Consider the following 17,187-nt stretch of genomic DNA (forward strand, 5'->3'; position numbering starts at 1 on the left):
CATGTTTAAAGAATTTGAGTAAAATATTAATGGAATGTGAATCTTTTAAAAAACAGTATTTTCAAAGTAATTTGTCAGATGACTTAAATATATATGGAGTTGAATGAATATGGAAATAAGGAAATATTTGTCTATTTCATCTACATCTCAAAATTTTTCTTTTCGAGTTGGACATGTCACATTTGGTATTTTTTATTTTGGCAGTGGCACACATAATAGTTGTTACCTGTGGCCAACCTGAATGGGCAAGGTATGGCCCTGATCTTATTGGTTAAAAAATAATATTGCAGGGGCTGGGGTTGTGGTTCAGTGGTAGAGCGCTCACCTAGCACATGTGAGGCACTGGGTTCGATCATCAGCACCAGATAAACAAAATAAAGATATTGCGTCCATGTATAACTAATGAAATGTTAAAAAGAAAAAAAATAGTATTGCATTATGCTTGCCTTTGAAAGTGTTGTGTCCCATTCTTTCTCTGATGGCTTTAGGAGGGATGAGAGGAAAGTGGTGTAAGTGTTGGAGTATTCAGATTCAGCTTGACTTGAAGAGTTCATGAAATCAAGTTTGTAAAAACAGGGCCACCTTTGTTTGCTTTGTTCCTCCATTTTTAATCTTCATGGAAATTGAATTGATAATCCATTGAATCCCTTTAATGAAAATTAAAAACCCACTGGTTTAAAATTTATTGATTGTACTTAGTTGAGAAGAAAAGTCTCAAGGCCGTGGATGGGAATAATTAATTCTCTGTGGAACTACAGGCTTATTTCTACAAGCTTATTTGTGCATGGGATTCCAAAGTTACCCAAATGGTCTTTGTCCTTCTTCTGCCAAGGGCAGCAGTGCCACAGCATGGGGAGGGTTTGGACAGCAACCTCTGCCTTCCTCTCTAACCTGGAGATGCTGGCGTCTCTCTGGAGCGTCTGGGCCTCCCTCTCTCTAGGGACAGCCTGACTGCTCTTTTGGTTCAGGAGGTGGTGGCTTAAGCAAATCTAGCTTTAGGTGATTTGCCAGCCAGGGTGAAGGAGCAAGAATCCAATAGTTCTGGAGTGGCAAATTGAAAGAACAGCAAATGGCCTGGCTGTTGCTCTCTTGTTCCTCTCAGAGGCCTGAGCTCTGCCCAGCTAGGGTCAAACAAAGGGGGTGCTTTCAGCCTTCTGTAAATAGCCTATTGTGCAGGGGAGGAGGTGGGGCAAGGAGTGGCAGTATCTTGCCAGCTTGGCTTGCTGCATTAAGGAAAGATGTCAGGATTTCTTAATTTGCTGCTGCTGGGGCAAGATTGCTATTTATGTGGGTTTATTTGAGGTCTGCTTTCTTAGTGAAATATTCATCCAAACTGCTGTTATTCAGCTTGATGAAAGTTTGAGGAACTTCAGAAGGAGAGAAACATCCAGAGCACCTGTTTTTTTGTTTTTGTTTTTGTTTTTTTGTTTTGGGGTGATTTTGTTTTGTTTTTTGATTGTTTGTTTTTGGTTTATAAATGACAGGAAGAAAATAAAATGCTAATGTAAGTAAAAGTCTACCAGAATTACAGGAGGTGTGTGTGTGTGTGTGTGTGTGTGTGTGTGTGTACAAGTGTGTCCATGTGTGTCCTTAGAGAGTGATGCCCTTGTGAATTACCTCTGGCTCTGAGTCTCTTTTTTCATAATACAAACTCTGTGGCTGGAGGTGAACCTTTGTGTACAGTGGGCTGAATACACATGTGCAGAGGCCAGGGTGACAGGATAAGTGCTGGCACTCATGTAAGACATTGGGAGTTTAGGTGGATTTCAGATGTGGATCTCTAGACCATGGAGTGTTCCTACTGGAAGGACCCTGAGAACCTGTTCTCACGGTTTCTTAACAGGGGCTGGCTGAAGGGGGCTTGCAAGCCCTGCTTGTGAGGTGATCATGTGGGTATTCATGGTGGACAGGGTCAGTGGCCCAGCAGAAGTTAGGCATTACTTGTGTAGATTGGTCTCTGGCCTTGGTTTTCTCACCATCTTGTGCTATTGTGACATTCCAGTAAGATGCTCCCTCTCTTTCTACTCATGTCTGTTTAAAGGCGTCCTCTGCTCTGGTTCTTTACACTGGGCTTGTGACAGATTTCCCTGATGATTGTTACATCCCATGTCATTTCTGTAGTTTTAGACTTTCGTTTTGAATTTCTTCATAGGCAATTCAAAAGACCCAGCTGAGCAAATCCACTTTTTGTAAGTGAGGGCAGAAGGATGCCCAAGAGTAGCTGTAGCAAGAGAAGCTAGCTGTCCGTAGCCTTGTGTGTTCTCAACTGAGAAATACCGGCTTCCTAAGCCTTTAAGCCAGTTGAATCATATTCTTAGCAAATAGCAGCAACATGATTTATACGCCTGGTCTATAAACTTCTTTAGATGACGATATGGAAATTTGCTTTTGAAAGAATAAAAAAAAAACTCCAACTAGAACACCATTGAAATAAGAACACAATCTATCCGTTAGTTTTAACCATTTATTAGCAAGTACGTGAATATTTCTTAGAAACTTGTTAAACCTCAGTCATAAGGCATGGTGTTTATGTTCACATATAGCACATCAGGGCTATTTATTGCCCTCATTTTCTTTTTCTTAATAGCAGATGAATTAAAGGGGAAAGATTATGTTGTCAGTTTCATCCATGAGAGTTGTTTTTCACATGGATCAAAATAGGGTATTGTCTTAGTTCTTTATACATAGTTTTCCCATGTACAGTATTAACCAATTTGTTCATTGAAGTTGGTTTGCAGCTTGTTACCTGGCTGCAAGCTGAGCGGAATGGCTTAAAACCTCCAATAGCTTATCATGATCACCCACTAAATGTAGGAATTTGGCTGAATTTAAATGCTTAGCATTACAGATTAGCATCTAATAAAATACTATTTCATGTGAGCCATTCAGTCATCTGCAGTTTTCTGAAGAGTTTTAAAAAACTTTTTCTTCCCAGACTTATTAAACTTTCCTGTTGGTGTAGTGCAGACTGTAGCTTGGCTGCTGATGCTTAAAATGGACAAATTAATCTCCTGTGTATGACTGTCTTTGTGTGGAAAGGAATTGTTTGCTCTTCTCACTCAGGGATGGGATTCTATTGAATAACACCTGTGAATTCACATAATCTAGAATTTGTGGGGAATTACTGAAGAAACTTTGGGGGAAGAAGAGAGAAGGACCTGGGGTTGGGGGCTATAAGGGGTGAATAATTACTTTTCAGATTGAAGTGCTGCAGGGTGATGAAGACAACTGGAAGGTGGAATGATTTGAGGGCAGGACAAGTTTGCACATTAGACTTTAAAGTTGTTGTCATTGTAGAGTTGCAATACTGTTTGGACAGTTTGTCTGGAAAGACCCTCCCTGATACCAGGTGGACCTTGCTTGTTTAATTTTGTGTCTCCCCTACTAGATAGCCCATTGAAGGCCACACCCGGCCACTGGCACAGTCACCTCAATACTCCTAGCCCAGTGCCATTACAACCTAGGTGCTCAGATGTGCACAGTGACAGGAGTAGCACAATTCCAATGAATTCATCTAGAATAAGTCTGTGCTGAGTGAGCTCTTAGCAATCTGTTTCTTTCTGGGTATGTCTCATGTTGGTTAGACCAAGCACCCAACTTCTTATTTCATTCCAGTGGTTTTTAAATATATATATATATGCCCATTGTCTCTTCTTGATGGGAAGCTGAGCAGAAAGAAAACAGTGTCTGTTTGCAGAACTGGTACTGGCAGCCGCACTCACTGATGCCGGTCCCTGCCCATGGGTGGAGCAATGGGGTGACTCTGCTCCCAGCTCCTCATTGGCCCATCCTCCACCCCCTGTTCTCCTGAGAAGTCAAGTATGGATTTTGTCTGCTAGTTACCTTTAGCCCACTGGGCAGCAGTGTATGACTCGGCATGTGACTAGTGCCCTGAAAGACCTTGGCAGGCCGGGCAAGCGCCAGCCGAGCGCCTCCAGCCCCCGCTCCACCCCCAGCCTGCTGCCCTTTTCTGTTTCTGCAGTGGTATGTCACCTAGCAGTCAGCTGTTGGTGACACAGATGGTGAGTGGTTTTGTGAGTGCTGGAGCTTTCTCTCCAGAGTTTTGACCTGAAGACATTGGCTTATCTGTTCTTTCTCTCGTCATGTTAAACCTTGACATTCCCTCTGTGTGTGTGTTGTGTGTATGTTGTGTTTGTGTGTGTATGCATGCGCATACATGCATGCACATCTTATCCAGAGCCATAGTAGCCCAAGCATTATATTGGTTCCTGTGAAGTTATTGGTTAGTAAAAGCAGCTTGATATTTTGCTACTCTTTGAAAAAAAATATATAATAGTATAGATTTGAGTTTACATAGAAAATTTCTATATTTAAGAGAAGAAAAATCTTTTCAGTCTTGTAACCTAGCTATTTAAGGAAATATATGGTAAGTAGCTCACAAGTACCATCTGAACTTAGAGTGCCAATGTGCACACTTATCGGAATTACCAAAGAAAAGGCTTCCAGCTCATTTACTATTATTTCCTTCCCTTTGCTGCCAATCTTCAGAATAGTTCTTCATCAACAGTTTTCTTATTAGAATTATTCTCATTTATTTATCGGTACTACACATTTAGTTTTTAGACTATATATAAATTGTCTGTAACATTAAGTTTGAGGCTTTGACATCTATCAAGCTATTCATCTGATTTTCTTCTGTGTGTTTTGACTTCTTAAGTTTGAAGACTGTAGGCAAGCATTGTTTTTTATCATCTGAGTAACTTACTGTTGTGTCTTCTGGACTAATCACAGACTGTTGGTAGAGGAAATAATAGCAATATCTACCATTTATTGTGCATTTTCTGGGGTATGGCATTATCCTAAACTGTTTATTTGAATCAGTCCAATGAGATAGGTACTATTTTCACCTCCATTTATAGATTAAAAAAAAAAAAAAAAACAAACTAAGGTACAGAGAGCTAATGTATTTTGTCCCAAATCATATAGCTAACAAGCTGGAGAGGCCAGATTTAATTCCAGAATCTTGGATCCTAAATATTAATCTATACTTTCTCTCAAATACTATATGATAATCTCTTTCTAGATTTCCAGTGTTTGGTTTAAAGTTTATGGACACCAATTTATTCATTTATTTTAGATATGATGTCCTGGGGAATATAAAAGAAAATGATCTAGTCGGAATAGCCATCTGTGGGTTTCCAGCATTTATATTCCACTTTTGTGGTGGGAAGAGTACCAGCAAGGTCAGAGACATTTTTGAAATTTAGATTGGTCTGTTTTACCAGTTGAGGAACTTGTTCTGAGACTGTAGGTGGTTTGGGCTTGTCTGATCTTTGCATTTGTGTCCCCATTAGCCTTGATAAAGGGAGTGGAGTGTATTCGATTAGGTGGAAGAAAACAGAGATGTAATATCCCAGAAGAAAGTAGAAACTTGTGCCACTTATTTGAGCATCTTGTGGTAAGAATTCTTTATGAGTAAAATCTTTTTAGTGTGGTTAATAAAAGCAAAATAATGTATTTGTTTTCTTTCTTTCCTTTTTTTAAACACAAGATAATGGAGAAAGGGAACAGAAATGAATTCCTAAATTCTTTTTATAAAAATGAAATTTGACCTCCAGGAACGACCCAGATCATGGGCTATTAGACTGTGGGCTGAATGCCACAGCCTCTGGGGATTCTGGTGAGGCGTCCTTTCTCTCTGTAATGAATGTGACGTTTTCTGTTCTGACAGAATTCGACCTAGGGCACCACCAGCACAGGACCATGCAAGCCCACGAATTGTTCCGGTATTTTCGAATGCCAGAGCTGGTTGACATCCGGCAGTACGTGCGCACCCTTCCGACCAACACACTTATGGGCTTTGGAGCGTTTGCAGCTATCACAACTTTCTGGTACGCCACGAGGCCCAAAGCCCTGAAGCCACCATGTGACCTCTCCATGCAGTCAGTGGAAGTGCCGGTAAGTCACAGGCCCAGCCTGCCTCCTGGGTTTTTTCTGCATTGCCCCCACTGGTTAAGCCCTTTGAAGGTGATATATCAAAATCATAGTCACATTCCAATATGTGTTTGTGAGGACACTGTGTAAAACAGAAATGTGTTCAACAAACAGAGGTTCTTGGTAATAGTAAAAAGAGAAGCCAAAATTCAGGGCACAGGGACAGAAGAGGTGTTTGTTGTTAGTCGGTCATCTCTCCACAGTCGCAGAAGAGCGTTCCAGAGATCACACTGTGTTTCCAGCCTGGCTTGGGCTCTGTGTAGGCACGAAGAATTCTATAAGAGTAAAAAGACAGCCTCTGTCCCCAGGGGTACTACATTCCAGCAGGGGAGCGTCAAACAAATGTTCCAGGAAGGAGAATTTCACTTGTGTAACATCTGCTACTGGGAACTCATCCTCACACTGTTGAAAGGGACACTGGGATGTCACATAGCATAGGGCTAGCATGGGAACTTGTCAAAGTAACAGCTGCAACATTTAGGATAGGACAAGAAGAAATAAGAGCATTCGAGAGACACCCAAGTTTGAATTATTGAGTGTCACAGTTGTATATGAGCAGGTCAAACTGAAGGCCATGCCCTCCCAGTTGTGAAAATTAAATCAGAACATATGCATTTAGGGGCTAATGGGTGGGAAGGTACAGGGAAACCTCAAGACCCTTTCAGGAAGATTCTTTCTTAGTGCTCCTGCTCTGCCTTCCTTGCCTTCTTCATCTCTTTGTAGGGTTCTTACAAAAAAGTGAAAGGTTGAAAAGGAAGAAGCAGCCAAGTTCTCAGTGGCACTCTGACCCCTTACCTGCTTTTTGCTTTGTGGCCGCTAGCTTTCCTCTCCCTAGGTCAATTTTCAGTGTTTATAACTTTCAACACATAGGCAGAAGGATGTGGTGAAACACAGGATCCCCTCACTTATTGCTTTTAGGTGTGGAGGTAGAATAAGAGGCCTTCCCCATTTTTTCTCAGCTGAATGCCAAGGAGGAGCATATGTATCCTTCTGCAGAGAGCCCTGGCTTGCTTACTAACATTTTGTTATTAGTGAGTATTAGTTTTTTGTTTTAGACAAGTTCTTAGATTCATCCATATGAAATTTTCATCTACCAACCCAATTTATGCCAGATCTATAGAAACACAGAATGAATGAACTACTGTAGAGAAAAGTTGGCTTTATATTTTATTCCTATTGAGAAGGTGAAGGTAGCTTAATATTTTACCTCTGCTAATTACATATGGATAAGGAGTAGAATCTAACTTTTCCTAAGAGGTTGGCAAGAGGTTTTAAGCATTCCTCGGTGGCACTGCCATCGCTGTGGCAAGGGTATTGGCAATGACAAGGGTAGACATTTCTAATTTAGCAATAAGTGTAAGAAATGCCTAATTCTTATTATGTGAGAAGTTGTAGGGGCATTTACAATGTGGTTTTTAAGTTCTAGCTTAGCATAAAGTCGTTGTGCCTTATTAAAATAATTATACAAGTTCTCTGTAGAACAATTCAAAACTCCAGATAAGCAGAAAGAAAATTAAATCTATAATTTTACTATCCGGTATACAGACTTCCTGTTTTTCCCTCTGTGGCTATAGAAATAGAGCTCTGATTTTCAGAATTCATAGGTCTTAGGAATAGATACTGAACTTGCTTTGCCTTTCAAAAATGTGTGTGTGTGTGTGTGTGTGTGTGTGTGTGTATGTATGTGGTGTTTACCAGTTATAGATGCTTTGATATGGCAGGGAAAGAAGAGCTTCATTCATTCATAAGGTAGTGGTGAAAATCCTGTTAATCTGGAACTATTTCAGGGACTGACGATCAGAACAAATGCTGTTGCTTTGTTCCTGCTTTGAGAACCAGGAGCGCCATTCACCAGCCCATTCCCATCTCACTGGGTTTTTATCACTCTCCTCTTCCCATCAGCTTTGCGTGCATATGAAAACAAGAGGAGTCTGCACTTTTGGTTTGGCCGCTTCTCCTCACAGCCCACACTGGCTGTTTCCCAGCTCCATTTTTTTAAAGCAGCAGCACAGAGAATCTGTGTAAACTACACCTTTTAAATTTCCTCTGAATGAAGCTCAGGGTCATAAAGAGGACGTCAGCACTCATGCTGCGGATCCATACGGGAAAGGCAGTGAAGACCCACACTGTAGCCCACACAAGGCAGCTGGGCTTAGGACCAAGAGTCCAGAAGCTTTTCTTAAGTTTTTGAGCATCATCTGGTTTTTTGAGCATACCCTGTCCCAAGAGTCCCATGCCTGTGTATTCTGTGACAGCTCACCAACCCGTAGCAGTGACCTGAAGCCAGACTGTCCCTGCTGGCCAGCGAGGAGCACCATCCTCTGAAGTTTTGTGCTTACTGCTGCTCTGTAACTTTGAGCAGAGGATGGAAGCAGTCTTTGTGGACTTTATTTGTTTTAAAAACACTTTTATACTCAATGTGCAAGGTTTTCTGTTTATTTTGGTCTAGTTTTCTTGGTCAGATTAAGAGCCATGACCCCCTAGTGAAGATGCTCTTCCCTGGCGCGCCTGGAAACCTTTTGGCATGGTTAGGGGTTAGACCTAGTGGCTTCACTTAAGGGAAGGACGAGAGCATGTTGGAGCCAGAAAGGACTGGGGAGCTGGAGAGCCATGGTAGGGGTGGGCCGTCTCCTCTGCTGGACCAGACAGCCCTGGGCACGTTCCCCTGACTCTTGTGGCCTTCATATACCTCATCTGGAAAACAGAAGTGATGGCTTCTGCCCTCCTTCAGCTAAGAAGACAGTGCAGATACGCAGTGTCTGCCTGGCCCACAATAACATTTCAGGAAATGTTAGCTTTCTTCTTCCCTAAAAGTCTTTTCATTTCACACTCACATTTTATACATGAGAAAACTGAACCCAGAGAGATGAAGATATGCCATAGAGTCAGTGGAAGATCTGGGACTCTGTTGGATTGCCTTCACTGTAGCAGTTTGAAAGCTGTATAATATAAATAACCAGGGCTCAAGCAAGGGAAGATCTGAGAATAAGGAAAGTTTAGTTCAGTCCAGGTGAATCTGAAGGCGCAATTGGCTGGAGCCATGGAACAGGCCTCTCACTTGTGAAAATGTATAGGTCAGTGCGAAGAACTGCTTGGGACTCCTATCCATGCAGAGAGTGAGAGCCATCCTTGAACTAAGTAATGAGAATAACCTGTTTTCATTTCTTAAAACTGGTCATTCTCGGGTAAGAACTTGAAAGAAGTAAACTAAATATAGTATTACCCTGTGTGTATTGGTTTCAAAATCCAAAAGTTACAGCTCACTGGAGGTTTTCTCAATGCCAAGGCTTGCACAGGCAAACCACAAACCTCTTGACTCAGATGCACACCGCAACATGAGTTAGAATTCTTAGCCCACGTTGAGAAGATATGTATGGAGCATGTTATGGAGTATGATTTTTTTTTTTCCCTGTGGCTGGTAGAATCACTTTTTTCCATATGAACAATTTATACCCAGGTGTATATGTAAAGAACCACTTGTAAACTGGCATAAGTCATTTCTTTAAGAGAAGAAAACAGGTCATTGATTCATAAGTTTTCATGAAAACTCACACTAGAGGCTTGTAGAGGTAGTGATGATATAAACTGAAAAGAAGGTGATGCCTTCCTGGACTGGAGCATCGGGGACCAGCTCTAAGCTGGAGAGCTCTTTTTGAATTGGGCAGGATCAAATACTACTGTGAAGCAGACATTTAGGGTCAAGCCTGAGAGGGAGCTGTCAGAGAAGGGCAGATGGGTTTGGATGGTGGTATCACTGACTCTCTCTCATGCCATCCTGGAAGTCTGCAGGAGTGTCAAAGGCAGCCATAGGATGGGGCATTAGACTAATGAGTTTGATTCAGGTGGAAGGTAGCATGTGAGTACCAAGGGAGGTTAGGAACAGTTGTTGCATTGGTTATTTCTGTTGCTGTTTGTAAATGTGACACCATCTATTAATATTTCTGTAGTCATTGGTAAATAGAAACCTCATTCTCACCTTTGGGTGGCCTTGGGTCCGAGTAGTTTTCAGATATATTTTTGATCAGAGGTGCAAATGAGACTGCAGAGGGTTTTCTTGTCTAGTGCTTTGGCTTCTTACTTGGAGTCTTCCTAGCGTCAATCTTGTCTATATCTTAGCATTTACTTAGCATTTGTAACCATAGATTCCCCCATGGCTTATTTTTCCTTTGTCTTGATCATGGCGTAATGTTCAGGTGATCAAATAAAGATGTGAGCAAAAATTTAACTACCTAATTCTACCCTGGGCAATTCCAAGAGTTCTTGGCCATGTTTTCCTGAAAAGTGTTCAAACATATGAGGGCATTTTCAGCAAGCAGTCCTAGCAGTTGGGATGGTGAGGGTGGATGGAGAGTGTTCTTCGAGTGCTGTATATATATGCCTTTCTAAAATCCTTTTTTTTTTTAACTACACTCATAGGAAACTGAGGTAAGGTGTTTATAAGATTTTTGTGCAGACTTAGAAACACTCTAGCAAGTGACTAGGGGTTTGATTAGGTGGAGGAAGTATCAGCAGGAGCCGTGGCAGCTGGGTGAGTGCCCTGCAGGTGAGGGGCGGGAATTAGAGAGAGCCAGAGGCAGAGTTTCTGGTCTTCATGCCAAGACCAGGCTACTGGGGAATTAAGTATCTGTCTTAGGAATTTGAGGAAAGAAAGAGGTTGATTGTTATTTTTAAAGAAGTGTTTGTTTCTGGGTTCCCTTTAGTAGGAAGAAAAAGCTAATGTTCACTGTACAGAAATATGATAAAGCAGGTCTGAAAACACCGTGTGATTTTGAAATGATGCCACTTCTCACAGGATCCTTAAACAAGGAACACATGTACACATAAATCCCAGAAATGCAGGCTGTTAATATTTATTTGAGTTTTAAACAGTCTCCCCCAAATGGGGCCAACCGGGGCCAAATAAAAAATGACAAACATTGCCTCCTCTGTGCCACTTGATAATATCCCTGTTGCACACTGACATCCAAAAGGCTGGCAACAAAGGGTAGGAGATATGGTCCCTGTGGACGAGGCAGAGGTGAAGCAAAGTGCCGTGTGCGTTCTAAATGGCTGGCAGGTAAGAATTCTGTAGGTAGTCCTCCCAACATTGTGTGTTTGTGGCCACTTGGATTTTGTGACTTGAAACTTTCTCCTCTTTCATTGAGGTGGGAGGATGATATTGTCCCTCCTGTGAGTGGCAGACTTTTTCTGGTGAGGAGCTAGCTATTTTGCTATGCTCCGTCATTACCCCCCACCAACCCCACCTTTTCCCTCAATCAAATCCTCTGATTGGGGTCTTGGGAGCTCAGGAAGTTAGAAATTGGAGAATGAACTAGGAGTGGAAAGAACAGAAAGTTCTGAGAATTAGAGGAAAGTGTTGAAGAATCAAAATACCCAGCTAAGCAATGGTGATCTGGACTCTCGTCTCCTCAGGGATGCAGGTGAGTGACCCATGGGCAAGTCTGAAACCTGCTTGCAACCACAAAGCAAAACTCTTACCTGACCAGGTGTCCCCTTGATCTAGCTTTGAAGCTCTGCTCTATTATTTCATAGACCTGGGACTAGAAAGGGAAAGTGTCTCCCTGAGACTGTTTCTTTATCTGGAAAGTGACTGGCTTTTAATGAGTACTCAGTAAATACTCACCTTCCTGCAGGCATGATTGGAAACCCAGCATTGGCTGTTACAGGGAAGCTTTGTTTGCACTTGAGTAAAGGATCTTGGGAAGTTAGCTAGTAATGTAGTGGATAGCAAACCCAGGGGTTCACTGTTACCCTGTGACTTTCTGTAGTGAAGCATACAGTCCAGGTGTCATCCAAATGTCCTTCTCATTATCAGAAATTGTTGTGGGGGATGTGGAGGGGTTTGCCCATAGGCTAACCTTTAAAACACCTCATCTACATGGGGGGTGTAGCTCATGCAAGGCCCTGGGTTTGATCCCCAGTACTGCAAAATAAAGCAAAACTGGTCTGCTGCATCAGAATCTAGAGTTGCTTGAGCCTCTGTGGAAATTGATGGCCAGAGACCCCCTCTGAAGGGCCACTGGAGAGAAAAGCAGTTTTGTTCTTTTTTATAAAAAGAAACGAATGTTGGTAGCCTGGCCAGAGGAAGAGATCTATAAAATGTAAATGCTAGGAGGGATATACTTTATGCAGAAAAAGCACAGAATCACTTTTTACCTCTCAGACTGGGGTTCCACATGCTGCTTTTTCCCCTAAAGATGGGATGTAGTGTTAAAATTAAGTGGTCAGCAATCTCTTTAGAAGTCACTTCTTACTGCTCCTTTTCTTTCTTTTCCTCCTCTCACTCCTCTCATTTCCCCTTCCTCCCTCGCTGCCTTGTCTTTCTTTTTTTTTTTTTCCTGCCCACTCCCCCTTCCAACCCTCTCTTGAGAATGAACAACAGTAACCCAATAAGGCATTTACCTGATACTAATAAGGCCTGTAGACACGCATTAGGTAGATTGGTATGAGTGAGACCACTATTTATAAAGCCTGGGCCTTTGTGCCTCTGAGAAATCTCAGGGATGTAATTTGCTTTTGCATTTAAATATGAAAGTGCACAGAATAACTCGTCAACAAGTGTTCCTATTTATCAAGTATTGGCAAGAGCCTTAGTCTTGGGAGCAACGGATCCTTAGATGTTCATCATTTTCCTACCCCTAGCTTTCTCCCTTCCTGACTTGAAGGAGAACTTGAACTTTTATTATTCTAATTCAGCCTGAACCTTTATTTCCTAATTCAGCATGCAGGGAGACTGACCTCCAAGGCACCTTAGCTCATATATATGTTGGAGAATATAATGGTGACCACTGACTTGGCTGTAGTGTGTTCAATGAACCCTGTTTTGTTTTAAAACTGGAAAAAACTATGTAACCTGTACATGAAAGGGGCCTATAACAGAAGGCATAAAAACCCCATAATCTCCTTGACTCCCAGTTTTAATGACTGGTCAGAGCTGTCTCCTTAGCTCTCTTTAGCTTCTTGAGCACAACTAATTGCCTCTGCCCCCAACCTCCAATCAGCAGGTTATGACAGAAGGCCACACTTAAATTATTTTCCATTTCCATAGACGTTCCTAGAAATAGCCAGGTGGACTTGGATAACCTAGTAATTAAATGCTTGCTTTTGAAGTGACTGTTTCGTAACATGTGAAGACACTGGGGGCTCCAATGGTTTTAGCCATGCTTCCCGGCAGGCAAAGTGCTGTCCTTGCTGCTTGTAGGTGTAACTGAGGTTGCAAATACTCAGTATTGTACAACATTTTTATTCAAAAAGAATGGGAATACTTATGCACATCAAATATGATGATTCTTTTTTTTTTTTGCAAGTTAGAAGCAGCCTTCAGAAGTGTCTGCCTTTATTTTTATACTTTTTTAGAGGTGTCAGGTAGTTAATGGATAGCTTCAAAGCTCAAAACTTCTTTAATTTAAAATATGATGATTCTTTAATATGTGATTATTTCATAAAGTAACAAATTTCAAAGCACAAAATCTTGTTTGTGCTTGCACCCATTTCACTTACCCTTCTCTGAAAATTCCAGTACATGCCTTATAATTTAGTGGCATTGTAACTTTTTTGCCTGTTTTACCTGTGCCTCTTTTGGGCATACATCTCATCACTGCTTCCCTTTCAATCTTTTGCTAATTAGTTTAATTGCTAATTAGAGTAATCATAAATATCTTGTCCTCAGGTTAACAGGGGATATAATTAACTTCTTTAGCTTTGATTTGGCAGTTTTATCTCCATGTTTCTCAAAATCCTAAAGATTATATACCACTCAAAATTTAAACCTAACTAAAGGATTATTTAACTAAAAGTTTGTTATAAAATGATCCTCTAGAGCAGTGATTTTCAAAATGAGAATTGGGATGGTGACCAAGACAGGTGGCCTGTCTTGAAGGGATACTATCTCCATATCCAAGCTAAAACCAGTATCTTTCTTCAAACCTACCCACTGGCCCCTGGCCTTCCATTTGCATGCATGGAACTGCTCTCTTCTCAGCCCTTGGATCCCCTTCCTCCTCTTCTACCACATACTGGTGCCTGTCAGATGCTATGCATTGGTGCTGAGGGGCTTCTCTCTTTTTGCCTACCAACCTGGTCTAGTACATTGGTTTCTCTCTCGTCTCTCCCTGCATCCTGCTCTACATACTGCTTGAACTCCCTGCTCTTTCTAAAGCATTGCCTTGACCTTCACCACTTCTCTGTTGGAGAATGGCTCCAGGATGGTGCTTCTCAAACTTTTAACCTGGACCAGAATCCTTGACAAACTTATTGAGACACCAGTTACTGGACTGCACCCCCAGAGTTTCTGGTTCAGCCCTGGTAATTCCCTTTCCTAACAAGTGCCAGGTGCTCCCCAGACTGAGGACTTTGACTGTAGGATGAGCCTGTGCTCCTCAGGTTCCAGTCTTCCTCCTGCCTGTCCATTTTGACTTCTTCCGTACTCTTCTCAGCCAAGGATCCTTGGAGTCTCTTTGGTCACTCAAGGGCAAGACTTGGGCTCCTTCAGAACAAGCTTGTGTCTTGTTCCCCTGAATCGCATCTGCCCCATTTACAGCCATGAGAACCACTCTGCAGAATATAGGAAACAGTTGTGCTTTTCCAGAGATACCATTGAGAAATGCCATGAATGAGTTAATGTCCTGATGGGAAATACAGAGTGTTCCATCCTAAGCAGAGTGTCAGGAGGACCTCACTGTGGACTGGCCAGGCTACCTGTACTTCTAGCCGAGTCTCAACAGTCTAGTGAGTTGGGTCAGTGGCCAGGAGCCATGAGTTATTTGTGGCAGTTGGCTCTTCTGCACCCTGTACACTTACTTCTTTTTCACTCTTCCTTATTTTCCCTCTTCTCTGTCATTCTGTCCCCTTCCCTGGTTCTTTTTGGTGGCTTCATAAGTTGAAAACACTTCTGATGCTTACTATAAAACCACAAATTCGAGAGCCGCCCCCTCCCCCCACGCCGGCAAGGTAGACGGAACTGTGACCACCCACGAACAGGCCCAGCGGCCTGCTGAGGGGCAGAGCCGCCCCCCACCCCCCGCGCCTGCCAGGTAGGTGGAACTGTGACCACCGACAGAAAAGGCCCAGTGGCCCACCGAGGGGCAGAGCTGCCAATCACTCCTGCAAGGTAGGCGGGCCTGCGACCCACCGGCAGAAGAGGAGCAGCGGTCTGCTGAGAGGCGGAGCCGCCCCCTCCCCCCGCGCCGCAAGGTAGACGGAACTGTGACCACCCACAGAACAGGCCCAGCTGCCTGCTGAGGGGCAGAGCCGCCCCCCCCCCCCCGTGCCTGCAAGGTAGGCGTAACTGTGACCACCAACAGAACAGGCCAGACCTGCAACCGACAGACAGAACAGGCCCAGTGGCCTGAGGAAGGGTAGAGCTGCCCCCCCCCCCCCCCCGTGCCTGCAAGGTAGGCGGACCTGCGACCCACTGGCAGAACAGCCCTAGAGGCCTGCAGAGGGGCAGTGCCGCTGCCTGCGCCTGCAAAGTAGGCAGAACTGCGACCACCGACAGAACAAGCCTAGCGGCCCGCAGAGGGACAGAGCCGCCGCCCACGCCTGCGAGGGAGACTTTGCAACTATACAAGACCAATATAAATATATAGGGGGAAAATTCAATAGCACAACAGTTTCACGAAGTAGAAAGGAACGCGAACAGTATGAAGAGACAAGGAAAGAAAGGACCACAAGCAATGCAGGTCAACTCAACGTTAGAAGAGGTAATAGCTGCAGCAGATGGAATGTCAGATAAAGAATTCAGGATATACATGCTTCAGATGATCTGGATTCTCAAGGAAGACATCAGACAGCAAAATCAGACAATGAAAGATCACTTCAACAATGAATTACATAAACAAATCCAAGAAGCAAAAGATCAACTATACAGGGAGATAGAGGTTATAAAAAACAAACAAACAGAAATCCTAGAAATGCAGGAAGCAATAAACCAACTTAAAAACTCAATTGAGAATACTACCAGCAGAGTAGAACACTTAGAAGATAGAACATCAGACAATGAAGATAAAGTATTTCAACTTGAAAAGAACATAGACAGCTCAGCAAGACTGTTAAGAAACCATGAGCAGAACATCCAAGAAATATGGGATAACATCAAGAGACCAAATTTAAGAGTCATTGGGATACAGGAAGGGACAGAGTTTCAAACCAAAGGAATGAGCAATCTATTCAATGAAATAATACGAGAAAACTTCCCAGACCTGAAGAATGAGACAGAATCCCAAATCCTAGAAGCCTACAGGACGCCGAATGTGCAAAATCATAAGAGACCCACACCTAGACACATTATAATGAAGATGCCCAACATACAGAATAAGGAGAGAATTTTAAAAGCTACAAGAGAAAGGAAGCAAATCACATTTAGGGGTAAGCCAATCAGGATAACAGCTGATCTTTCAACACAGACTCTGAAAGCTAGAAGATCCTGGAATAACATATTTCAAACACTGAAAGAAAATGGGTTCCAACCAAGAATTGTGTTTCCAGCGAAATTAAGCTTCAGGAGGGAAGATGAAATTAAAACCTTCCACGATAAACAAAAGTTAAAAGAATTTGCAGCTAGAAAACCATCTCTTCAAAACATCCTTGGCAAAACATTACAGGAAGAGGAAATGGAAAATAACAATGAAAACCAACAGTGGGAGGTAGGACAGTAAAGGGGGGAAAAATAATCAAAGAGGAAAACAAACCATGTTTAGTAGCATAAATAAACAAATATGGCTGGAAGAACAACCCATATCTCAACAATAACCCTAAATGTTAATGGCTTAAACTCACCAATCAAGAGACACAGGCTAGTACAAAACAAGACCCAACAATATGCTGCCTACAGGAGACGCATTTGATAGGAAAAGACATACATAAGCTGAAGGTGAAAGGTTGGGAAAAATCATATCACTCATATGGACTTCGGAAACAAGCAGGAGTGCCCATACTCATATCAAATAAAATAGATTTTAAGCCAAAGTTAATCAAAAGGGATAAAGAGGGACACTACATACTGCTTAAGGGAACCATACACCAACAAGACATAACAATCATAAATATATATGCCCCAAACAATGGTGCAGCTATGTTCATCAAACAAACTCTTCTCAAGTTCAAGAATCTAATAGACCACCATACAATAATCATGGGAGACTTCAACACACCTCTCTCACCACTGGACAGATCTTCCAAACAAAAGTTGAATAAGGAAACTATAGAACTCAATAACACAATTAATAACCTAGA

At 42.4% G+C, this 17,187-nt stretch overlaps 1 protein-coding gene across 4 annotated transcripts in view; it reads left to right on the forward strand.

Annotated features, from left to right (window-relative positions):
- Acsl1 (acyl-CoA synthetase long chain family member 1) overlaps positions 1–17,187 on the forward strand; it is a 65,766-nt gene that overhangs the window by 12,137 nt on the left and 36,442 nt on the right. Inside the window, exons 1-3 of one of the 4 annotated variants that reach the window (XM_071610494.1) lie at positions 5,127–5,204; positions 5,316–5,419; positions 5,693–5,919. In XM_071610494.1, the coding sequence (XP_071466595.1) occupies positions 5,725–5,919 (195 nt within the window). In that variant the 5' untranslated portion in view covers positions 5,127–5,204; positions 5,316–5,419; positions 5,693–5,724. Of the gene's footprint in view, positions 1–1,319; positions 1,505–3,921; positions 4,023–5,126; positions 5,205–5,315; positions 5,420–5,692; positions 5,920–17,187 lie in introns of those variants that run through there. The other 3 variants (XM_071610496.1, XM_071610495.1, XM_027926913.2) reach the window with 3 other exon arrangements.

Source organism: Marmota flaviventris, chromosome 3 (assembly GCF_047511675.1).
Source record: "Marmota flaviventris isolate mMarFla1 chromosome 3, mMarFla1.hap1, whole genome shotgun sequence".
Classification (NCBI taxonomy): Eukaryota; Metazoa; Chordata; class Mammalia; order Rodentia; family Sciuridae; genus Marmota; species Marmota flaviventris.